General features: G+C 38.1%; 1 protein-coding gene across 1 annotated transcript in view; it reads left to right on the top strand.

Moving 5' to 3' along the window:
- Window positions 1–300: 300 nt before the first annotated feature.
- Window positions 301–25,177, top strand: part of SEC24D (SEC24 homolog D, COPII coat complex component) — a 47,764-nt gene continuing 22,887 nt past the window's right edge. The window contains exons 1-8 of the mRNA XM_065736826.1: window positions 301–436; window positions 3,041–3,235; window positions 4,775–4,901; window positions 5,574–5,722; window positions 8,200–8,469; window positions 9,201–9,322; window positions 12,439–12,550; window positions 13,622–13,749. Of these exons, the coding sequence (XP_065592898.1) occupies window positions 3,085–3,235; window positions 4,775–4,901; window positions 5,574–5,722; window positions 8,200–8,469; window positions 9,201–9,322; window positions 12,439–12,550; window positions 13,622–13,749 (1,059 nt within the window). The 5' untranslated portion in view covers window positions 301–436; window positions 3,041–3,084. The remainder of the gene's footprint in view (window positions 437–3,040; window positions 3,236–4,774; window positions 4,902–5,573; window positions 5,723–8,199; window positions 8,470–9,200; window positions 9,323–12,438; window positions 12,551–13,621; window positions 13,750–25,177) is intronic.

Raw genomic sequence — 25,177 nt, forward strand, 5'->3', positions numbered from 1 at the left:
TTTCGGAGCGAGCTATCATACGCGCACGACTCTGCAATGGCTTGCAGGTCGGAAGGGCCATACACACCACCCAGCTTCCTGTCAAAATACATATATACGTATTTAAAAACAAAACCCAAAAAGTGATGAGTGAGGCCGGCGCCCTTTCCTCCCAGCCTCTAAGGGCACAGCGTCGCTGCGCGCAGTGCGCAGGCGCTGCCGGGCGCGCTCCCGAGCGCGGGGGCCGCGTGGCGGTGACGCGCGCCGGGTTCAGACGTGGCACTCGGGTGAGCGGGTGGCGCGCGCGATCCGTCGCGTGGGGGCCGCGCACCGCGCCCAGGTAACGGCCGTCCCGGCGCGCCGCCCGCGGCTGCTGCTTTTTGCTTGGGGCAGAGGGAGGGAAGGTCGCGGCTGTGCCCCGTGTCGGGAGCAGCGGGTGCTTCGAAGCGGTGCCGAGGTGAGGGAGGTCGGGGGAGCCGGTGGCGGGGGGGAGCAAGCAGCGGGCGGGCAGGTGCTAAGGACGTGCCGTCGGTGTGACCTCCTGCTTTCTTTTTTACGGAATGTGTGTTATAACGCGTGTAGCTGTGTTCATGTGCGCCGGTATGTGTGCCAAGCGTTATTCGCCCAAGCGGTGTTGCAGCAGTACCTCTTTGCAGATGTTACGTTACTATGCAGGATGTCTCGAAAAACAATATACAGTTCGTAGTTGCCCTTCAGGGAGCTGAGATCGTGATGCTTTGTTCTTAACTCTGTTATCCTCCACGTGTACTTAATGGAGCGTCGCATCTTCACAGTGGTATTGGTGCAGCGGAGCATTGCGTCAGTAGAGCAGTCCTGTGGATAAAAACATGACAGCCTCTTCTCTGCTGTGGAGAAGTGTTTGTTTTAGTGGTAATGAAGTAAACTGGGGCCCAGAGGGACAAGAAGTTTCATCCTGTGCAGTGACTCTTGCAGTGAATGAACCCAGGGAAAGCTTTCAGTTTATCAGATCCTCAGATCTTTCTCATGTGATTTCCAGACAAAATCTGTATGTCCCTTCTTAGAACTTTATGAAACTTAGGCAGTCAGTTGCTGTTGATATTGTAGGTGTTGTGGAAGCTGATTTCACCTTGAGCTTCTGTATGCTCATGTAGATAGATTAAATATGCTTAATCTTAAGTAGAATTTGGAATTGTGCTCTATAAGCTTTTTTGTGTGTTTGGTTGCTGTCTCTCTTCAGTGCACCCTGTGTGTGTTTATGCTGTCTGTGGGAAGTTCGACGTGGCAAGATTTTGTGTGAGTAAGCAGTGGAGGAAGTTGTTTCCCTGGATGCTATCATAGCTGAAGGTGTTGGCTGTTGCTTAAATTGGAAATCTCTTAATAAGTTTAAAATATATGTATGTTTATACCAGTGTGTAGGTAATTTAGTTCCGATTTGCTATCCTTTTGAGTAACTACAGTACACTGCCACGTCTTTTCAGATAGGGGGTGGGGACAGGAAGAAAGTATCGCTGACAGCAAGAAGCATCTCTGTGTAAACGTTTATTTTCTTCTTCCTATACTTACCTTACATTCTTAACTAAGAAATAGGAGGCATCCCCTAAACTTACCCATCCTGAGCAATTTAGAGCTGGGTAGTTTAACAGAGAAATTGTACACCATCTTCAAGTGTGGCTTAGCACCATGGCCAGGCTGTGAGGAGGGTATGCAGTCCAAAGTGATTTCTTGTCTGATGGGTAAGATTAGTAATGCTTTATATATTTTTTTTCTCTAATATGTTTAATAAGTGAAGCCATGAGGTGGGTTTTCTGATGAAGTATAGGTTCTGTCTAATGCCATATGCCAGTGCAACATGAAGTTGTCCATGTTGTGATCTTGGAGGTGTACCTAGTTTTGAGGTGCCTTCATACCAGCTTCTGAAACACAGTTCCTCAAGCTGTTTGCATGCTCAGAGATCACCCCATGCTACAGCTCAGAGAATATGAAATACAGGTGGTTGTGAAGGCTATTTGAAAGGAACATTTAACATCTGAAATACTTGTTTATTTAATGGATCTCTAGCTCTGAGGATGCTTGGCCTGTGTACTTGGGTTTTTACAGAAGCAGTGTTTGCTGGGTCAGATCCTTATCATTTCTCAAAACAGTTTTAAGTTGGTCACAAATAAAATCAGTGCAATTCTGTTGTTCTGTTTGTTTGTTTTGGGTTATTTTTTGTTTTTGTTTTAATTCAACTTTAAATCAATTTCTTTTTCATTTTTTTAACTGGAAAAGTGAAAGCTAGCCAGCAGGGCTTCGATGTGTATAACCCCAGTAATTTTTCAAATCCCATAGTGGAAAATGCTCTGTATTTGAAAACCAATCATTTGAAATAGAGTTGTCTGGTTTAGTAACATTGCATTCATCGGATTTCCCAGTTCTTGAAAATTTTCTTAAAGTATCTTTTAGAACAGATCTCATGGTGGGAAAATATGTTTTCAGTTCTTGGTTTGTTTGTTCTCCCTTTTTCTGAAAGCAACAGAATCAAGATGTGAAAGCTTAGGAAAAAGGTGTGTGGTAGCAGAAAAGACAACGTATGGAAATGTTGCAGCCATACCACATTTCTTGTTGAATACTTTGTCATCTAAAACAGGTCTGCTAGGGTAAGAGACAGATTTACAAGAGGAGTGATGCTAGTCACTCTGCTTTTCTTGGTGTTCTAGTGTGTTCCTTGGAATAGTTTGTATTTGGAGAGTGGGACTCGCTGTCTTTTTGACAGTTATATTAGAATTTTAGATTTTCCCATTAAAGGGAGCAATTTTCCACTTTCTTTTTACTTTTATTCCATGTATGCATCCTTAGAGGTTTTTTTTTTTCCTCTGTGGGCCAGGGAGAGGTTAGTCTTGTTTTTATAATTTCAGTGATTTGTTTAAATTCACAGTGTTGAGGAAAGTAAGCAACCAGTCAAACGAGAGCATTGTTTACTCTAACTACCAGGTCAGTTTTACCTTCTAATGTGTCTTCTGTCATTTTGGGAACATAATTCTTAGCCTTTTAAAATATTCCAAAGAATGAAGAGTAGCAGGTGTCACTTTTTCTTTTGCAGATTCCTAAGGAGAACTCTGTACTTGGAATGAGAATATTGCCATCATGAGTCAACAAGGTTATGTTGCAGCTCCTCCATATTCCCAATCCCAGCCAGGAATGGGAGGCTATTCTGCAGGTTTTGGACCACCTAATTCTTCACTTCAGTATGGGCATTATGGAGACCCTAACTCCTCACATGCAGCACCTCAGCCAAGTATGTAATTGTCTTAAAATGCGTCTTTAGAGTCTACTTTTTTTTGTGATGTTTTGCATCTCTTCTTCCTATGTCAGCACACAGTGCTCAGTTTTACACTGCTAGTGCAACAGGACTTGCATTTGCTTTGCCTGTGTTGTTGTTCAGGAAGCAGTAGGTACCAGTGCTTAATGCAGTGCTGTGATTAGTGCCTAGTACAGAAAAATAAAAAGAAGTGATTTCTGAGAAAAGAGAGAATTCTGAACTGGTATTTGTTAATGGCAGGCAGGCTCTCAGAAATGTGCTGTATTCTTTGCAGTAGGACCTATGCTCAAACTTGCCTGTGATTACAAGTTGGTATTTTCCTACTTAGTCTTACGTGCTTGGTGATGTGCTTGGATAATGTAGAGTAAGTGGAGCCCATCTGCTTTCGAACCACTTATGGGACAATTACTTTCCACTGGGAGGGAAAACTTGGGTAGCTTTTACATGTAAATAGGTTCTTTGCTTCTCATCTCTACTGGTGAAATCATGCTTCAGATGACGCAGTTGACAGCCCAAAGGTAAACCTGTTATCATCTGTTCTTCACAGTACATTAATTTTCTCTTTTTATGGGATATGCTTCAGAAGTTTCAAGAAGTAGAATAGTGAACTGGGAATGTGGAAAATATCTGAAAAGTAAGATTTGCTCTTCCTTCTGTAAGTCCATTAGTATATGTAGGCTAAATAGGGAGGAAGGAGATGGACCATCTTGATACAGTAAGACAGAAGAAAATTACGATTAAACAAAAATGAATAATTTTTTAATAGCAGGCATATGATGATAAGTTATATTAAACTCACTGTGTATGTTGGAATACAGTAATAACAGAACTAAATATCCACTATATTAAATGAAGTCTTCTGCTTGATTTTTGTGGTATCATTAAATTATAGAAAGAGCTTTATCCGGTTTCTCTAGGAATTCTTATTAAAAGCAGCAGGAGGTGATACTTTAACCCACTGCTCAATATAGTCACAAATAATTCTGACTATAACATAGATTGCAGTAAGTTGATGTTGTAGTTCTCAATTAACTGTTTAGCATAGTTTTACTGGATCTACATATAGGGGCATTTTTTAAAGGTTGTTTTAAGTTTTATTACTAAAGTCTCTCAAAGCAAAGTGATCTCTTTTTCTGCAAAGGTCACAGGGTAATAGGGAATTTCTAGTAACCCAAAATGAATAAAAGGGTTTGTTCCTTCATCTTTACGTCTTTCTCACTGTCCCCCTTGTCTCCTTTTTCTGAGAAGTTATCAATTAATATATAGTTGCTTTTTTATTGTCCTTTTTCACATCTGCTTCTGTAGCTGATCAGAAATTTGTCCTTTCTTACAGAATTAGAAAATAGCTGAATTTGGAAAGAGTATCTTAAGGTTATCTTGTCTAATCACACTGAACATGCAGGGCCACACATAGCTGATATTCTCATTTCCAGATCAGGACTGTACACTTGTGTTTCTTGATGATCTTGTGCATTTTTGCAGGATTCTTCCATAAAAGTGCTTCTTGTTTGGCAGGTATGTCCAAATCAACTGTGCCTCTTGGATCTTCAGCTCCTCTTGGGCCTTTATCACCTGGTACACATCAGTTCAGCCAGAACAACTTCCAAAGTGTGCCCAGTGCATCAGGACAACAGCCTCATAGGTGACTTTCAAGAATTAGTACATGAGATTTATTTGACCTCTATTTCCTCTCTTTGGCTGCTTCACTGACATTTAGGTATAGCACCTCTTTTATATTTAGCAGTTCTAACTCATTCTGCTTCTGAACTGGATCTCACAGTTTGGTTTTATGTGATGTTAAGCTGCCAGATCATAATCTGTAGTTCTGTTAATTCAGTTTTTCCCTTGAACTTCAGACTTACTGCTCAAAACCATCAGTGAGGTGTTAGAATTTTGTTTTTTTTTAATGTATAAAAGTGGCATTTTTAGTATTTTTTGATGTCTTAATTCTCCTTTGTTGTTGTTCAGAAGTTTAAGTTTCTTAATTTTCAAGTTTTCTTATAGTTATTCTCTCTCTTCTCCATGGAATACATTCTTCTGGGTTTTTTTCTGATAACTAAATAAACACTCTTTTTTTTTGTTGTGTTTGTCACTTTCAAAAAAAAGAAAAATGGAGGGGGCACTGTCTCTTTGTGCTTTTTTTTTTTTTTTTAACAATAATACACTTCTTCTGAGTAGAAGACAAGAAGACTCTGGAGAGTTTGGTCACCCTGAGTAACTGTTTCAGCGTTGCACTTGAGAAGGTATCAGACTTTCTGGAATTATGACTGGGTGGTATACTTTCTTACATAACTGCACTCATCTTTTCCTTTAGGTTTCAAAACCCTCCACCTCTGAACAGTACAGGACCTTCCTATCCTCCCTGCAGTCATCAGTCACAGCCAGCTTCCCCAGATGCTGCATCCACATCGTGTACAACACAACTTGCTAACCAGCTCAACAGCATGCAGATAAATAGCTATGGTAATCAGTTTTACCTGTTTGACTCTTCTCAATTAAAGGTATTAAGACAGTTATAATTACAAAGGTACTGAACTTCTGCATAAGTAGATAATAAAATCTTGCCCACTCTCATTTACTCAAGTAATTATGTTTTTAATCTTATCTTATTTCCTATGTCAGCATAGTTGAGTTAGTTCTGAATTAAAATTTGTTAAACCTTCTCTACGTATTGGTTACCTTATCAGTCATTTCTCATTACTTGTTTATGCTGTCAATAACAGCCAAAGCACGATCAAAAATGTAGAGACAGAGTTTCATTTCATCGTGTCATCATTTCATCAGGCACCATCCCTGGCGCTGTTCAAGAAGCGTCTAGGTGAGGTGCTAAGGGATTTGATTTAGTAGTTCAGTGGGTAGGGATGGTGATAGGAGGATGGTTGGACTAGATGATCTTGTAGGTCCTTTCCAACCTAATGTATCTATGAATCTATGAATTTTTCTCATCTTTTAATAGTTTCCATTTCAAAAAGATCCAACTATTTTTTGATCCAAAACTTGTAAATTTCTCTTCTAAACTTGTTGGTATTTAACCCAGAATTAAAAGTAAACTTAGTTAAGATGTGATTATGCGATTGTTCCATGTAAATCACTTCCATCATTAATTTTGTGTCTGGCTAGATCTGCTTTTTCTGAATATTTTCTGGTCAAATTTATTATAAGATTGAAAAGCAGTGGAACATAGTCAGCATTGTGTTTTTCTGTGGCCATTATGTTTAGGAGGATGAGACTGTTAAACTAAGATCACTTTAGTCATCGATATCTTATTAAGATATGAGTAATGATGAACTTTTCAGTTTAGACTGTATGTGTGTTCCTTCTCTGACTTTACAAGTTACTGATTTAAATAAAAACTTGTGTAATTGCCAGGGGTCTGACCCTCTAGTTGTATAACTACTTGTGAACTTCTTTGCCTTAATAAAAATAATTTAGACTTGAGTTCAGCATTTCTGTCCTGAACTGGAAGTTCACTATTAAGTCAGACTCTTCTATGCAGGATCAGTCAGCAGTTCATGTACAACAACTGAAATTATTTAGAGAAAAAAAAGAATCGCTTTTCTTCCTGCCTTCATATATATTGCCTCCAGCTTATGATTATGTTAATTGTAGTGTTCTTGCTTGTCTTCTTATGTGAAGGAAGGTTGAGATACCCTTCAGACTACTGAAAGCATTGTTTCTTTACAACTATGCCCCACACGTTCAGTTTTATAGTTGTGGTTTTTGCTTAGCTGTAAGCCTAAATTATGTAACTTGACAGATCACTGAAGTTGATAGCTTTTAAGACCTCTGGAGCAACGTTTGATTCTACCAGCTGAGAATCAGAGCTTGTTTTCAAATGAAATTTGTTTTCAGTAAAGAAGTCTGATAGAAAGTTCCAGTAGATCAGGGGAACCTACAGGAAAGCTGGAGAGGGACTTCTTAAAAGGCCATGTGGGGATAAGACAAGGGGAAATGGTTTTAAACTGGAAGCGGGTCTGTTTAGACTAGGTATCAGGAAGAAATTCTTTACTGTGAGGGCGGTGAGACACTGGAACAGGTTGCCTCCTGTTGTGAATGCCCCCTCCATGGAAGCAGTCAGGGCCGGGCTGGATGGGGCTTTGAGATACCTGGTCTAGAAGGAGGTGTCCTTGCCCATACCATAGCAGGGGGTTGGAGCTAGCTGACCTTAAGAGTCCCTTCCAACCCAAACCATTCTATGATTCTAAGGTGCAATTCAGTATTTGTTTATTAGCAGTTTATTTATCAGTCCTTTTGCTCTATTTTACTGTAGTTCTTTCAGAAATGTTTGACTAAAAATGTAGGTTTTATAAAGTAACATTTATGGATTTTAAGTCTCAGAAAGAAACCACTTGTAGAATCTCTTAATTCTAATTGAAATCTGGATCACATTAACAATAGAATTCCTCACCAGTGTGTGCAAAGTAATTTCTCCATGCTTCATTTTTTAGCATCAGTTCTAGAGAATGGTTGTAAACCAGGTTAAATGTAGGTTAAATTTCCATTGAGTTCATCATGGTGAAATGGGAAGAAAGTAGTTACTAAAAAAAAAAAAAAAGAAAAATCCATTATTAAACCTAAAGGAATGTTTCACATCATAAAATTAATTATAATATCAGAGACAAATAGTGATTTATTTGTATTCTAATGAAGAATTGTTGAAGTGGCCTCCCTGTCCTTTTCCCCATCCACCCCAGCAACAGGGTTTTATTGACAATAGAATCAAAGGGAATGAAGTTGAACATCTGAATCTATTCAGACTTAAGGTGTAAAATTTGATTTGGTAAATGGGCATTCAGATTCTACCTGATGTACTGCTATCAGTATGAGATACAGTATTTGCTGTATGTTGCAAATGTGTCGAGTGAAAAAAAGAACATCTTCCACGCCAAACTAGTAGCCTATCCTTTTTTGACTCATTTGGTATATAATTTCTTGCACAGGTCCTGGTGCAGTCCAGAGCTCTCGCATGTCTTCTGGACATCCAGCATCTTTTCAGGGCCCACAGCCATTGCCACTGGCGCAGCACCAAATGGCTTTACTGCCTGGACCACAGATTCCTCCACCAGCAAATAATTTCAGTGGCCTTTGTGCTCAGTCAACATTGCCTAGCATGGCCAGACAAGATGGGATCCCTGGGTCTGGACTTCCAAATCCTAACTTGCAGCAGCTTCCAGGACAGACGCCAGGGCCTGGATGTCATCCTCAGCAAGGTAAAGATGGATGTTTGTTATCTAATTGAAAACAAAAAGAACGGCATTGAGAATCACTGTTGGAACTGTGACTTCTCAAGGTTGATGTTCTGCTGACTTGAAGAAATGAAAATTTAATCTCTGTTGTGTAGAATGGGAAGTGGTTACTGACAATCAGAGCATTCAAGGCAAGCTGTACCTTTGCTCAGCAATTCAACACTGTTAAGAGAAGGAAAGGAAAAGGATCAGAATTATTTGGTTAGTAGTGGGTAAAGGCACAATATAGTACAGGAAAGAGTCGCTTTTTTATATATATACTCCTCTTTACTATAGTGATGAAGAATTGAAATTGAATTTGCTGAATTTGTAAAAGAACATGCCTTATTTTACCTGACATGTGTGAGTAAAACAGCTGGTTTTTTAATTGTCAAACTAACTAGAGTAGTTTTCACTGATTGATGGTAACAAAAATTCTTACTAATGCAATCACCTGTTCTCTAGGTATAGTAGCTGTAATAACCTGTGCTAGCTAGTCCTAAGTGATATGTACTAGAAAATGCCTGAAGCTAGAGTTTGGTGGTTACTTTCAAAAAAGATTGTGTGAGCCGTCATCTATTTCTGATACTTGCTGAAAGTGGAAAGTAAGGAGGAAGTTAGCTGAAGTAAAAGTGGTTTGTATGATAAAAGTTGATTTTAAAAATGGATAGCAAAACTTGGATACTTAAAATCAATGGTCATTTGTAACTCTGCAGCAAACTATGGCCCTCAGATGGCAGGATCTCAACTGTCTTATCCTGGTGCTTTTCCTGGAGGTCCAGCACAACTCTCTGGTCCACCACAGAAGAAGCTTGATCCTGACTCAATTCCAAGCCCAGTGAGTAATGGAGCACTTAATTTTTATCAATTTCTGCTACATTCAAGACAAAGTCAACGCTGATATTCTAGCTAGACCAATTTGCTTGAGTGTCCTAGGTGTTACAGCCTTCTAAGAGTTTCAGTAGCTCAGGATGTAATTAATGCTTCAATTTCATGCAATTCAGAAGGCTCAGTTGTTGAAATATGCCTGAATATGCTCTGTTGGGACTTCACCTTTTCTTTTTGGAGTAATAATAGAGGAAAAAGAAAACAAGGTGTAGTTTGTCCATCTAACAAAGTAGTCTATTATCCAGAGGAATATCTTGTTAGATTCAGATTGTATTCAAATTGTTTTTTATTGGTAACAGTTGATCTAAGTTGAAGGTGGGGGAATGTACTGTTCTCCTGGGGAAAACACACTCTGATGCACACAGTTCCATAGGTTCTGGTGATCAGCTGGACACTTGAAAAGGTCTTTGGAGAGTTAGGGTTCTTGAAGCAGACTGCCTTGCAGCTATAGGCCAGGACTTTCTATGAAGCTCTTCTGAGTGAAGGAATCTTCCAGTCCTTTGTTGAAGCAGTACTTCTGTGTGGGAAAGGATTTGTATCTTACTGTGATTAAGGAAAGCCCTGTAGTAGGGTGCAGCCATGATTCCTTTTATTGGAATTTTTCTTTGTTTTATCCAGTGATGTTTTCACTAGAAAACTGAAAGTATCTTAAGAGTAATGTAACAACTGCAATTGCCTCCATTAAATGCAATTTTCAAGACAGATGCAATTGAAAATCACTGTGTGTTTTAATGTGAACAGACAAAAACAATGCATAAGCACATCAAAAAAACAGGTGTCATTATAATTAGCCAATATAGGCAATGGCCTTAATGGACTAGTGCTTTGGTATGGTAATTTTACATAAGAAAGATAAGATCATCATGTCTCATATATTTAAAAAAAAAAAGTGGTTTGGGGAGAGGGAGGTCTGGCATGAAAGCATAGAGTGATGTCTTGTTTCAGTTACACACTTAGAATAAATAGCCTTTTCTATGACAGTGATGCTACAATAGGTTAAAAGGTTTGTTTTAGCAGCACAGAGAGGATCGGAACGACATGTTTAAAAGAAACACCATCTGAGGCAGTGTCTGTAGAGGGAAAAAAGCTGATTCAGAAGAATAAGTATGACTGTGTGTATTTCTCTTGTTATATTTACATTATACAACTACACTAGTGTTGCCAGATAAATTTACTTTGTATTTATAGCCATTATTGATTTATGTTGTCTTGTATATATTAGGCATTGATATGAGCTTTGACAACATCTGTGTAAACCAGCATCTAGTTTCCAAGAACCATGATATTATTTACAAGAATGTTGATATGTTTAGGTCAGTTAACTGCAGAATAACACAGTGCAGTGATCCTTTGCAGAGCTAAGTCTTGGAAATGGTTTGCTTCCTTCAGCCAGTGGATGTTTTTAGAACAAAGCCTTTTTCCCTTCGGATGCAAAAGTTAGCAATAAGTGTATAAGCCAAGCGGTCAGGGAAAAGTAATTCAGCAGAAGATAGAACAAGCTCTGAGGAATGTATTGTATCTAAATAGTTAGCTATACAAAAACTTAATAGAGAGAAAATTTTACAGGCCCCAAATGATTTCGGGTGTATTAGGAAATACCTTTTGGACAATGATCAATAGACTGTGTTGACCAGTTTTGTTTTTCTTTTCTGTTTGCTTTTTAGCAGAGGCTTATGAAATATCCCAGCTATTATTAGAAAATCGTGTGCAGTGTAAAGATGCAATCGCATGGGATACCAGCAGCAGTGACAAAGGCATTTCAGAAATTCCCTGTCTCCTTTCTCTTTTTTTCTCACAGCTGTTAGGCTACACTGTAAAATGTGTTGCTGAAAAGATATCTCCTTTGAGGAAAAAGAGTAATAACGGTATCTCAGTGATTCACTTTACAGTGTTGACCAGAGTACAGCTTTATATATTTTATTCTGAAAAGTATCAAACAGGATGAAAGACTGTGCAGAAGCAACAGTATTAGAAAGTGTATAATAAAGGAATTTGTTCCGTACTAAAGCCAGCTTCAGGAGTATGTCATGAAAATATATCACATCTTGCTGGAAACTAGGCATCAACTAGAATAAATCTGTACGTGATCAGAGCTGCCTCACCAGAAGTTTTCTGTGTTTGCTCTCCTTTGCTTTTATTCCAGAAGAAAGCTCACAACATGGTAATCTAGCTCAGGGATTGAGAATACTGAGCTCCAGTGTTGAAATACTACCTAGTGGCCAGCAAGAATTTCTTGAGGATTGAAGTTACCTCTTTCTAAATGACAGTGTTGAAAAAAGCTCAGCAGGGAAGGTGATGAACTACATAGATTATCACTTAAGTCTTAACCATTCTGTGGATGCAGTCTAGAGGAGGAGTTAAGGGCTAACTCTTCTCATCGCTGCAGTTTGATTAATCACCTGCACATTCATTTATGGAGAACAGCAGCTGGCACAATTGTGATCATACAAAAGATAACCTGGCCTATGAGTCAGGTAATGCAACTTGTCAGTACTTCAGTTTGAATTCAGAGTATGGAAGGCCTGCTGTGATAGTGAGGGCATACTTACATAATCACTTTCCTCAGCTTGCTGGCTGGACTCTCATGAAAATGTGTGTTCTCCTTGCAGTCAACAACTCCAGACTATCACTTGTGAACACTTGTATACTATCTTCTGAATTGGAAGTAGCTAATTAGAGTGATGACGACAGTGTATATCAGTTTGTTGCATTTTCCTATATGCCATGTTGACATTACTACTGAGGGTTTTGTCTGTATTGTTTCCTTTTAACCTCTTAGATACAGATATTGTCACTGAATGTAGTTCTACTCAACCCCTTTGTGTAACATTTCCTCTGCAGATTTCCTCTGCCAATAGGCAGCTGTTTTTTTTTTTTTTTTGAGTTATACTGCTCAGCTTTGTGTATAATTTTCTAGTACCAGAAGTTTATGTATTATAAGCTAATGGGATATCTTTTTAAGAAAATGTCAATAGGTTTACATGGTGTAGATGTTGGTTTTAATGGTTTATGAATGTAACTGAATGTATGATTAACCTCATACTGTTCTTGCTTCTTATTCATCAGATTCAAGTAATTGAAAATGACAAAGCTTCTAGGGGAGGGCAGATATATGCTACAAACATGAGAGGACAGGTTCCTCCTCTTGTCACCACAGACTGCTTAATCCAAGATCAAGGTAACTGCCTTTCTTACTGCTTTGGGAATCTTCTTTGGTAAAAGCAAATGAATATATATGTATATATGACTTAATTCTCACATCACCTAAAAATGGTACTCCTTAGTCTTAAATTGAACATGAAATAGGAAAATCATTCCCTTTAGAGGAGTGGGAAGAAAAAGTGGGACAAATGGGAATTGAATTCTGGTACCTTTGGTTAACTCTAGTGAAATCCATGAGATTGCTTTACCCCCACCCTCTATGCTTGCTGATCTTAAAATAATAATTGACACAACATTTCAGTTCAAACGTTTTCAAGGTTTTCAAGTTGAAAAGCATCTTCAAAGTATTATGAAATTTTAAGAGATGGATGTTACAAGAAGCAGTGAGCCTAGCATTATTGTATATTAAGATATACATTTGGGGATGTTTTATTCAAGTTACAACTACAGAGCATGAGCTGTCAAGTTGGCTTAATATATTGTAACTGTGTATTGGCTTAACCAATATGCAGTTTCTCATTCAGGGAACTGAGCTAAGTGTGCTACAAGAAATGATGGATTTTAGCACACTACATTTTGTAAAATATAAATGAGTGAAGTGCTGTTAAAACTTAGTATACTGTCTTCTGAATTGGAAGTAGCTGATTAAGAGTGGTCTTGACAGTGTATATCAGTTTACTGCATTTTCTTATATACAGTAGTAGTGTTAGTACAGAGGGTTTTGTCCATGTTATTTCCTTTTAACATCTCAGATACAGATATTGTCAAGTTAATCTCTATTGAAATTCTTACTGCAAGTAATTGTACTTTTTTTTCTTGATACATTTAAATACCTGTATTAAACTCAGAGAAAATTTGCCTACAGAGGGAGGCAGTAGGCTGACATAAATTGATGAGCTGAAGGAAGGGGAGGGAGGAGGGAAAGCATGTGCTTAAATTAGGAATAAGCACTTGTTGCTTTTTGTTGTGTGCAGTTTGTTGGTTGTTGTTTGTTGTTTTTTTTGGGGGGGGTGTTGAGTTTTGCTTTTTATCTTGATATGATTTTGGTTTTTATCTTTAACTGTGCCTGCTTTGTTGGGTGTTCTAGGTCATGCCAGTCCCCGTTATATCCGCTGTACTACCTATTGCTTCCCGTCATCTTCAGATATGGCCAAACAGGCTCACATTCCACTGGCAGCTGTCATCCAGCCTTTTGCTATTGTTCCACAAAATGAGGTAAAGACCAAAGGAATATTAGTCTTAAGAGATTTTGTCTTCTAAATGTTACTAATGTCTTTGATGGAGTGGGATGGAGGATGTCTTGTCTGACTATGAAGGAGTTAGAGAGAGTACATGGGTATTTATCCACAGGAAGGCTACGAGTTGCGCTTGGGTTGTGATACAACTTCAAGGGGTAAAAGTCTTTGAAAAGGTACAAGAGTGATATCTGTATAATATAAACTACTGGGTTCCTCATGTTGCCTTATCAGTCCCTACTTTGTTATCACTGTCAGTAATTGGAATTACATAGGTACAGGCAGTGATGCTGAAAGAGTATAGTCACTAGCTGTATCAAGAGATTCTAGGGTTTATTTTACTACTGGGGGAGTTAACTTTCAGAAAATCGCTTTTTTCCACTTTGTTCTTTGCAATTTGTAACACGGTGGAAAGTGTAGCACTGACAGCATAGTAGCAAAGTCTTAGGCTGCAGTAGGTGAGGACATGCTCAAGTGTAACAGCCATGCGCACAGAAACAAAGGAAAGAGTCTACTTACTCTTGGAGGTCCTCAGGCAGAGTTCTCCAGTGAGATCCCTTTTCTTCACTGCTGGCCCTTAAATGACATCTGGGAAGGGGTGGGTCCTGGCTCCATCCAGTTCCGGTCATTCAGGTACATTGCATGCACCTGAGCTCCTCTGAGTTGGCTGTGCCTTCTCACCAGGTGCTCAATCGCTGATTCAAATTGTAACTTAGCATTTCCACTATATGATTTAATTTCAAAACAGCCTGAGAAATACGTTTTCTACTTGGCTGAACTGAGCCATCAGAAGAAGACAAATGTAACCACGCTTCTTGGCACTCATTTGGAAACATTAACCTAGTCAATTCATTTTCTTGCATTACCATCTTTAATAGGCCTTCATATTCCAAACATAGCCCTAGTTAGTTTGTAGAATAATTCTGCAGATTGACAGTGTCCTGTGGTCTTAGGACAGTTACACAGGTTTTTTTGGCATTCCCAATGGATTGCATCAGTATCAGGGATACAATCAAGTCTTAAATGGAACATTCAACTGCATCGTGTGTGGGGCTGTCCTTTCTTGTCCTTCAGCTGCCTGCCTCCTTCATATCTGCAGACAACATTTTGTATGCAAATCTAATCAGCTTTCAGAGCATTGTCTGCTAGGAAAAAAAAGCAACTATGAATATCATGTAAGTTATTGTATTTAATTGGATCTTTACAAATTCTCACATAAAACACAGACACAGAAAAGCCTAATTAAAATTACACAGACTTCCAGTTTTTGCAGTTGTTGATTTTCTTGAATTTTGTTTTACTGCTTGTAAATTCTTTTTGGTTTTTTTTGGTTTGTTTTTTTTTTTCTTGAATAATAAGTTGGAAAAAAAACAGATGTTGTTCTTTATCAGGATGGATAACTTCCAATCCAACAGACCTCTGTATTTTGAATTCGGAGTTTTATTTTAGCAGAGCAATATGTAGTTATCTTCTCTGGGGTCCACAGGGGAATAGAATATATTACTTGCAGTTCTGCAGATTGTCCATGTCACCATTTGTCTGCTAGATAGCAATTTTGGGTTTTGTTCCAGTTCTTGAAGGGAATTGGCTTGTTGCCCCCCTGCATTTTCTCCTAGATGGAACTCCTGTTGCTTTCCTACCTCTTCACCTTACCAGCCAGATTTTCCACTTCAGTACTGTCTATCCCGGTTTCTGTACCCACGTGGCATATATCAGTTCTGTTGTCATGTTGGTTCCCCGTTTGTGTGTCATTCACATTGTCTGCTTCTAGTCATTTATGCTTACCATCTGTGGCTTCCCTGTCTTCTGTGTAGTGTTTGGATAGGGTGATCAGTGAATTGCTGAAGTCTAAATCTCTTCTTCATGCGTAAACTAGCAGTATGTGCAAACAGTTACACTTGGCCAAGCTCAGGAGGATTTTCCCAAGGTTGGCAAAAGGTTGTATGTGGCGGCCCATTAATTCTGAAGAGTTAATGGAAAGGTCAGCGGGATTCATTGATCTGTGAAGAGCGATGTGGTTTTTCCCCTAGCTTCTTTATCAGAAGAGGCTAGAAAACTTTGTCTGAAAGTGGAAAATTTCTGTCTGAACAATTGTAGCTTGGTAAAGTTGTAAGAACTGAAGAAATGGTATTACAGTAGGACGTACTGGAGAATTTTAGCTGAGGCAATTTTTCCAGGACTCACCTATGCCCTTTGTCTTCACTGCTGCTGCCAAAATAATCTCTTACTCTTAAGATCTCATAATAAAAATGATCTTCCATACGGGATTTATAACCACTTTCATTCTGTAAAGCCACTTAATTTGAAAGAATGGAGCTTTTTATGGAAGTAAAATATATTCAAGGATTTATTTGTGTTTCTGAATTTCCTACTATGGTGCTTTCTGCTTGTAACTAGTAACTGCAAGGCACAGAATGTTCTTCTTTTCAGAGTATCTTGCCTATCAACATGATGGCTTTTTAACAGTGCCAGCAGGTGATGTTCAACACATGTTACAATGCTTTGTTCTGAGTGGGAATCTGTCTAATATCTCAAACTATTGAAAAATAGCATGCCATATTAAAGTAACTTTAAAATCATGATCTTTGTTTCTAACTTTTAGATGAATAATTCTCATTCCTTCATTTCTGTGGCAGCTTTAGCAGGAGGTATGCCTCATTTCTAATATATCAAGTGCTAGCACACAAATAATTTGAATTCTATTTAATTTCAATGGAAAATGGAGAAAAATAATAGTTATAAAAGAGTTTTGTGGACCGTAGCTGTGAAATGCTCACAGGCAGTTTGTGTGGCTGGTCATATGGAGTTGAAAGACTGACCTATCTTACTTGAACTGTAAGGATTTCAGCAAATGCACATGCTCTGCAGAATCCATTACAATGCACATTGCATTTGTCCTATTTTTCTGTGTCGATAAATATGTGTTTAAAAAAGCTGTGGACTTTCACAGTCATTTGAGCAACTAATACACTTACAAGTATTCAATAAATATAATTCCTAATTGTTTTGCTTTTACCACCAATTACGGTTGAGGATTAATTTGAAATACTATATAAAATATGTTTGCATTTTCAGTGGTCTTATTGTCACAGAATGTATGTCATTCTTCTGTATGCCATTTCTTTATTAGGGCAGTTAAGAAATAGTGGGAAAAGCTTACTTTGCTTACAGATAATAAAGGGTACAGTACAGTCACCCTTTCTGCAAGCCAGTCTTAAGTGTGGATTTCAATTTACTGAGAGGACTACTGTTTGCATGAGTGAAGCATTAAGTTCTGTTCAGGTGAATGGCACTGAAAACTACGGGTCATGTTTTCTCCCATCCAAAAAAAAAGTAATAATAGCTAAGTCTGCTCATACTAATAGAATTAGGTGTGTGTATGAGAGGGAGAGTACAATTGCACAAACCTTATTTTCCTCTTAATTGAATACAGTCACTGTTTTGGTGTCTGACTTGTAAGCAGTGTTCTTACATGTTGGTACAATTGGAAGGTTATGCACTCTGAGTGTCTCCTGCTGGCTGTAAAGTGTAAACTTCAAATAGCAGAGCAGTGTGTTGAATGCTTGGTGCCTCTTCAGGCAGGAGGAAGGAGTGCCTGAGAGATGTTTCAGCTATAGTAGTGGTCAAGAAGAAAAGGCGTCTGTGCTTCCCTAAGTGGTTAGTTGTGTGTGGTAGAGACAATAGCCATTGCTTTGCAGTCAAATCTGAGAAATCCACAAACTAGCTCTGTTTGCAGCTTACTGGCAAGGAAGCTATGTTAATTTGTATAGGCTGCTGCTCTTGCATTAAACTAGCATCTACAGGTTATGCTGCATTCTATTCTGACAAGTAGATACTTCATGTTTTTTTTTTTATCCTTTCATATTTTGCTCTGAAGGATCAGTAATGTTCTGTCTGACAGAGCCTGGAATGTCCCCTGAAGTTTTGGAATCTGTTTCTGTCATGAATTCAAAAAACTTGATTCTATTTATGGAAATGGCAGTCAACTGGAATTTGAGCTTTTCAAATTTGTCTCTGATCCTGTGTGTTTTTCAAATATAAAGTTTAAGTCCAGTAGTTTCTCAGGAATGCTTTTTCCAATCTGAAGGTTCAGCCTGGACAAAGAGAATTTCAGGGCTTCAGGATGGGTAGATTTCAGTTTAGTAGGTCTCTGCAGGTTCTTCTGGGGAAGGTGGAGTGACACACACACACACAACTTGGGTTCTGTCTCGAAAGTGAATTAGAATTGTTAGCCTTCCACAGGAATAAGGTTATTTTGTGAAATAGACTCCAGGAAAAAATCCCTCAGGAGCTGAGAAATACACAAGCGTGAGCTGGGGCTTTTTTTGAGGATGTGTACAACAGGTATCTCTACTCTCATTAAAGAATGGGATACAAGTTATCCCTGAGGGAGTAGATATGAGCACAAAGTGAAATCAGCACGGTGCTAAGGATAATAAATGAAAATATCTCATGTGTGTCTTTAAATCAGTACGATGTGTTTCATTAAACAGAAAGCAACAAGACAAACCACACCAGGATTTTTGTCTGCAATGAGAAAAGATCTTGAAAAATTAGAGAAATACTGTGGAATAAAAGGGCAGAGGTACAGAGTAGCTTAATATGCTGCTAAAATTCCTCAGGGAATTGTGACCCTATGAAGTGGTATGTCTGAGAAGTTCCATAACATCTAGAAGTCTGGAAACCCTGAATGGAGAAGACACGAGACTAGCATAAATGAATACAAAGAAAGGCATAAAAATACACTAGTAGTCTGCAACATTAGTCTTCAGATCAAAAGAGGACTACTCAAAGCAGATCAATTAGAATGAATGTGAAAGACCTAGTACAGCTAAGAGAGGATTTCAGATGCTTGCGTGTAACCTGGTGCAATTGCAAAGTGAGGTTGTTCTAGAGAAGCTATTTATGAAAAACTTAAATAGGTGCCAAATTGGCCTTGCTGAAGAAAAACTTGTTTTATTTCAGTAATGGTAAATCACAAGCAAGAACTAATTTAAGATGCAAGTAGAGACCATTCAATACTAATCACTATACAGTCATGTTTGATGTTCTGCTAACAGCCACATTTCACACAGAGCCACTGGGCTTCAGAAGAATGGAGAAGTGAACTGAACTTATTCAGAAAAGTCCTCAAGTTGAAAGAGAGAGGCAGTCTGTGGAAGCCACCTGGTCTCTCTCATAGATTACTACATCAGATGAAAAGCCTCCCACAGTCTATCCAGAAAACTGTGCTAGGGGATTTTACATACATGCTGCGTATCATTAGAAACAAAGGTCATTAGAACATTTGTCCCTCCCCATCCTCAGTCAGCATCTAAGCAGCTCTAGGCTGTACCTTATTTAAATTCAGAATCTTATTTCTGAGTCTTAATTGTGCTAGGTCCTTATTTATTATGTCTCAAAAATAACTGTTCATTTTCGCTCTCCTCATTTGGATAATCTATGAAAAGTATTTGTTATAGACTTTGACAATACAGTATCATTGTTCAACAGAAATTATTTTTAGTCCACAAGTGCTTTAGCAACAGTCTATAAAAATAAACTAGCTCTCATAGTTATCATCGTGGACCAAACTCTAAATGAATCTGTTTTGGAGGTGCATGAATGCTTCCAGAGCCTGAGTTAAACCATGTGATAAAAAAAAAAAAAAAAGCTAGTTAAAAGAGCATTTTGTGTTTTAAAATCAAATATAAACAACTCATATAATTATATATAGGTTAAATATTTAAATATCTAAAGTGACTTTCTTTTTTTCTCCTTAGTATTTTGTTTTGTATGGTTTTCTCTACAATATTCTGTCCTTTTTTTTTTCTTCATAGAAATACTCAGTAGGGGGAATTAAATGAGTCAGTTTGTTTCCTTCTCATTCGATGAACAAGATTAAAACATAAAACTTGAATAGAATTCCTTTTCAGAAACACTGGTGTTCATGAGCTGAATGCCATTTAACCTTTTTGGAAGAATATTGAGGTTTGATCGTGACCAATCCAGATGACCTGTTTGGAAAGCCACAATTTTTACAGGGATGATAGTACATTTCATAGATAGAGTTGTGTCGGTGCTGTAAGCTTAGCAGAAACTAGAAAGTGATCGAGGTAAATAAATAGCACATGATACAATGTTAAAAACATTTTTTCCATTTCAAGAACAAAGTAACAGAGGGTGCATTGTCTTTTCCACCCCACAAGTGTTCCGTTTGTTTTTAAAAAATCATTCAGATGTTAACTAAATTTAAGGAAATAAGGGAAATCACTGCACTCTTTTAAAAAATCTCATGGGTTCAGTGAGGTCTCGTGTTCTGCAGTTCCTATTCAGTGGCTAGTAATTACAACAAGCAGGCTGTAGCTTTAGTTTGAAGCACATTGATGTTAAGCATGTGCATTTTTTAATGTTTATGTGCTTGTGCAGAGCGATGGTTTGAGGAGAGTGAGGAACACTTAGTTTCAGGCAGTATAAAATGATTTAAAGGAAACATCTTACTAATTGCTCCTTTCCACTGGGAATATTAAAAAGCAGAGTCCATCCTTGAAGTGATCACAGATAGCATCTATCCACTGTAAAATTTGTCTTTTTCTTTTTTTTCCTTTTTTTTTTTTAATTTTGCCCTTTGTTTTCCCTCTTACTTAGTTACTCTCAGGAGAACCTCCCCCAACATTATGCAAGAGACTAGCCAATTCAGTGACTTCTGTTGAGGGATTCTATTAAAAGATTTAAAAAAAAAAAAACAAAGTACATTTTATCAACTGGATGATGCTTATCTGCATGCTGGCTGACCCTTGCAGGATTCAATAGATTGTGTCACAACATCCCTCCTCAAGAGCCACATCATCTCTTCCTCTGTTTGTACTTTTCATCAGAGTCTTTTATGTTCTCCTCTATTGTAATATCTACCAATTGGCTTTCTGTGGAAGTAAGACTTATTGGTCTGTAACCCAAGGATCACCCAGAAGTTCTTCATAAAGTTTCTTTTTATATGGGTGCCATCACTACTTTTGAGTGCTGCAGCTCATGTAAACGTTTGGTTTTATGCTGTTAATCAACTTTAGATGATGAGTCTTTTTAGACAGAAATAGTGTATTTAGGCAGTAAAATTGTCCTTACTACTAGAATACTAGAAAGCTTTTTTAAATAGCAAAAGATGGTGGTATTAAAAATAATAAATCTGAAGACTACGAAAAGAGATTAGCATTTGTTTTGCCCTGTTCTCTGCTTTGAACTATCTCACTGTTCTGCGTTGGCTTGTAATTCAGTAATCCCCAAAAGTACTTGGGATTTGACTTAACAGAGATTTCCTCTTCATATTTATCACTGCTGGAAATGAAATGTCTGAGCTGATTGAACGTTTCATGACCTTCTTTTTTGTGTAGGCTACATATCACCCTTTATGTTGAGGCTTTCATTATAGTTTCATGTATATTGTCAATACTGGACTTTTCCTCTTGAGTGTAGGTAACAAAAGCTTCCCACTCCAAAGCAGAAACAGCAGCTGCTGACCAGTGAAAAGATACTTTGCGGTGTCTGAATAGTAAGTTGAGTGTGTTGCATTGCATGCTGTGTGGTTCTCTGGATTGTCAAAGATCCAGCAATGTATGATTTTTATCAGTTTGTTTTGGGCATGCTGTTAAAGTAGTATGTGCTTGTTGTCATGTTTTTCTACACACTGTGAGTTTGGAAGCCTTGTTCAGCTGTTATAATATTAGTTTGTCTGTGTTGAAATGCTTCTTCACTCTCCAGGAATGATGGGTGAAGAATATCAAGCTACCTAGCAGTCTGTACAGAAAAGTTAACTACCTCTATTTAGACTTACAGTGATGGAAAATGGTGGAGCAGAAAAAGAACACATGCACCAATACTACCTTGTAGGTTACAGCTAGGCCAGTAAACTTAGAGACAGAGCTGTGCTGTAGGATGTTTCTCTATGTTCTTAGAACTGCCTTACATTTTAATGACCAAATCCATTTTTGAGCTACTTGGAAAAATCAGTCCATGTATCTTGAACTCATCACTGTGTACCTAACATGTTAAATGTGAGCCAAGTATGACTATTCCTTCTATTTTCCAGGTATTAAAGTATATTCCAAAACATCCCATCTGACACCTTCATTTGAGAAAGAGAACTGCGATACTCTTGTCTTGTAGTTCTGTCTGAACTCTGGAGGAGGATGCTGAGCTTCATTGCTCTGTCAGTGTTTGTTGGGTTTTTTGTTTTATTTCCACACTAGCATCCATGGTAAAGCCCAGAGCTCACGTGTATCTCCAGATGCTTCACCCAGAGAGCTTTAGATCACTTTGGAGGCCAGTTCTTGTAAGCTAGATTTTGCAGTGCCTAATTTAGAGATGCATAAATCCTGTATTAGATAAGGCTTTCTTTATGGAGTATGCTCTGCCCTAGTCTTCATTTGGGAATAAAACATTTGGAATTGGACTGCTTCCCAGGACAGCTTCATCTAGGAGAAAGCTTTTAGCCTATTGAGCTGTAACTACACTCTAACTAGAATGAAGAACCAAAGCTAGCAAGAATTTTAGCAGTAGATCTTGTCCTAAGTCAAGTAAATAACCATATTTAATTATTTTTCCCTTTGTCTTTAGTGTACATTTTAAAGAGCTGTTTATATTTCTGTAGTGTTCCGTACATTATTGTTATAGCAGTGGAAAACTTGAGGACAGTGAATTGGAAGATTGACATTCATATATATCATGTTTATGGTTTAATCAGAAATCTTGATTAATTTGTACAGATTTGAAAGGTTGGCCTGGGAAAGTGCATTTCTGAAGATTGATGTTAATGTGATGTAATTGGCTTCCTATTAGTTGGAGACTGTGTGTTCTTCAGAATGAGAGTGCTAGAAGAAAAGCCTGACTTAGCCAAAGTCAGGAAGGAAAAGAGGGGATTAAAAACTGATCTTCATAGCCACATCATTGTTTTGCCAACAAAAATTACACTCAAATAAAAAGTGGGTTTGGCTATTGGTGGATACATCTGCAACTCAAAATAGCAGGTTGAGTGTAATCTGATGTTGTGCGTGTATGTTTTCCTTTACAGGCTGCGTTTTGCTCTCCTGAAGTGGTGTTTCTTTCCTCTTACACTCTAGACAATGTTGATCATAGCAACAGCAGTAAATTAAACATTCTAAGTTTGCAGGCTCAAACATTAAGCCTTCAGGGATGTTACTGAGTTACCTTGGAAACTTCACAGGGTCAGAACACATTGGAAGTTAGTTATTTCAGGATTAAAAGCTTGTATTTTGCTTTTTAAACTGAAGTTATTCTCGTGCCCTCAGTTTTTGCACATTTTATTTATCTGTCCAGTAGTGCAGAATCATATTCTGAGTGAGGTATTCTGAGTAATTCCACAGGAAAAATGAGTTTTTGTTAAGCTGAGTAGGAAGCTGGTGTGGCTTGATTTTATTTATTGATTTTTTATTATTTTAATGGTTAGTTTTTTTGCAGTATCTAACAAACTGCTCCAGATTATACCTAGGGGTTAATCATAGAACGGTCTAGAGCTCACCTGTATGAAAACACGAGAGTCTAAGCCTTCTTTTATGTAAGTCCCTTTATTCTCTGGGAAGGAAAACTTCTCTTCTTGTAGGACAGGAAATAGATGGAGGAGGGAGCTGCTTTTCTTTTTTTAATGTTCAAACAAATTAGTTCATCTGTGCTTGGTAAGTAGAGGCGTAGATTACCTTCCCAGCCCGAGACAGCTGGAGCAATAATACAGAGTGCTGTTCTTCCCAGACAGCTTAGCTCCTAACTCTTGCACTTCCCCTTATATCCAGCAACAAATTCTCTTACTAAAAGAGAGGAGGGCAGCTGCATAGAAATGTTTGTAGTGTTGGAAGGAGTCTGCCTGAAGAGTCCAGCTATCATGGCAGTGAAAGTATTCATGGAAGAGGAGAGACTCAGTGTGAGCATTCCTACCCAGTGTGTTATTTTTAAAATAACAGCTAGTTTTCTACTGATCTTAAGAACTAAGCTTCTGCATCATGGAAAGGACTTCTAAAAAGTATATTAAACTCATCCCAAACATTCTTACTTTAGAGGTGAGGAGATCCTGTGCTGCTTTTTGTTCACATAAAAAACTTCTCCTTATAGGTCGTCCTGTAATAGAAGCAATTGGCCAGCTATAATTGTCTTGTAGTTGCAGTGTGACAATTTAAATACTTAAACTACTGTTTGATTGTGATGAAAACAAATTAATTTAAAAAAAATCTGCAAGTAAGCAGAATTATTTTATCTACCTCTAATTAATTAAAATACCCTTAAACTTGTATGTGCACTTTTCTAATTAAAGTTATTCTTAAATATGTAAAAATATGATCAAGAGAGCTCCTGTCATAGAAGGTTCTCAGGAATGCAAACATGAATAGTTGCCTTTAGATGTCACGGCACCTGCTAGTAAAAAAAAAGTAACAACTCCTAGCTTTTGAAGAGGAGGAAAACCTCCAATCAGTATGCTTTAGATGCTTTAAATCTCAAGTCATCATTGTTTTTCAATCAAATGATGAAAAAAAGTTCTGTATATATCTGTCTCCTACATCTGTGCGCCTATCTGCTTGTCTGTGCATGGAAGGAGGAAAGAATACCCACATACTTGGCATCTAAAGTTGAGAGGAGCTCAGTAGGACCTGGTCCTGAAATTTTAAAAGCTCAAACACATAGTCCCTAAACATAGAGCTGCGTGTTCCATGAGTGCTGTTTGGTGTGTTGCTTGATTGGCTATCCTGAGGATATTCTAGGGGATGTTAGAAGCGGTCACAGCTGTGTTTGTGCTAAGTGGCCTTTGGCCTTCTGATAAAGAATTGATATGCTAATTTACTTATTATGTTTATATGTAAAAGACTGTGCCTCTCTTTTTAACTACACTGTTAGATGCATCATGTATTTAGCAATCTTGAGAAGTTTTATGCAAGAATGAAATAACACTGATAGGACCATCCAGGACATACAAAGAGACTGGGCCTGTCGGAATGTCAGTAGTAAGAATATTTGGAGCTCAGGTTGTATGTGATTTTTTGAAGATTCTTCAGGGCTCTCTTGCAGTGATTTGCAAAAAAAAAGTTGTTTTTTCCTTTTGAGCTGAATGAATATTGAGCCATGCAGGGAATGAATCAGAATGTCTTCTTGCAAAAATCAAACTTCCAGTGCTGTTATTATTACCAAGTCTATAAATGGCTGTGGTCAATAATGCTACACTGCCTCCTCTTGTAACCATTACTTTGCGTTTCTGTACAGAAGCCACCTACAATTTATCTGTTTCTATTACTGTGACAGTAGTGCCAAAAATCTCACACAAGGGCTGCAGTGCGGGACCATACATGGTGCTGGGATCTGAAAAGTGGAGCTGTGGGTTACTATGTGTGCTTTAACATGGGCATGTCAGCCCAGCATTGCTGGGGGGAGGTGAT

This window comes from Cyrtonyx montezumae, unplaced genomic scaffold, assembly GCF_038088225.1.
Source record: "Cyrtonyx montezumae isolate F1298 unplaced genomic scaffold, pur_monq_1.0 scaffold_2, whole genome shotgun sequence".
Classification (NCBI taxonomy): domain Eukaryota; kingdom Metazoa; phylum Chordata; class Aves; order Galliformes; family Odontophoridae; genus Cyrtonyx; species Cyrtonyx montezumae.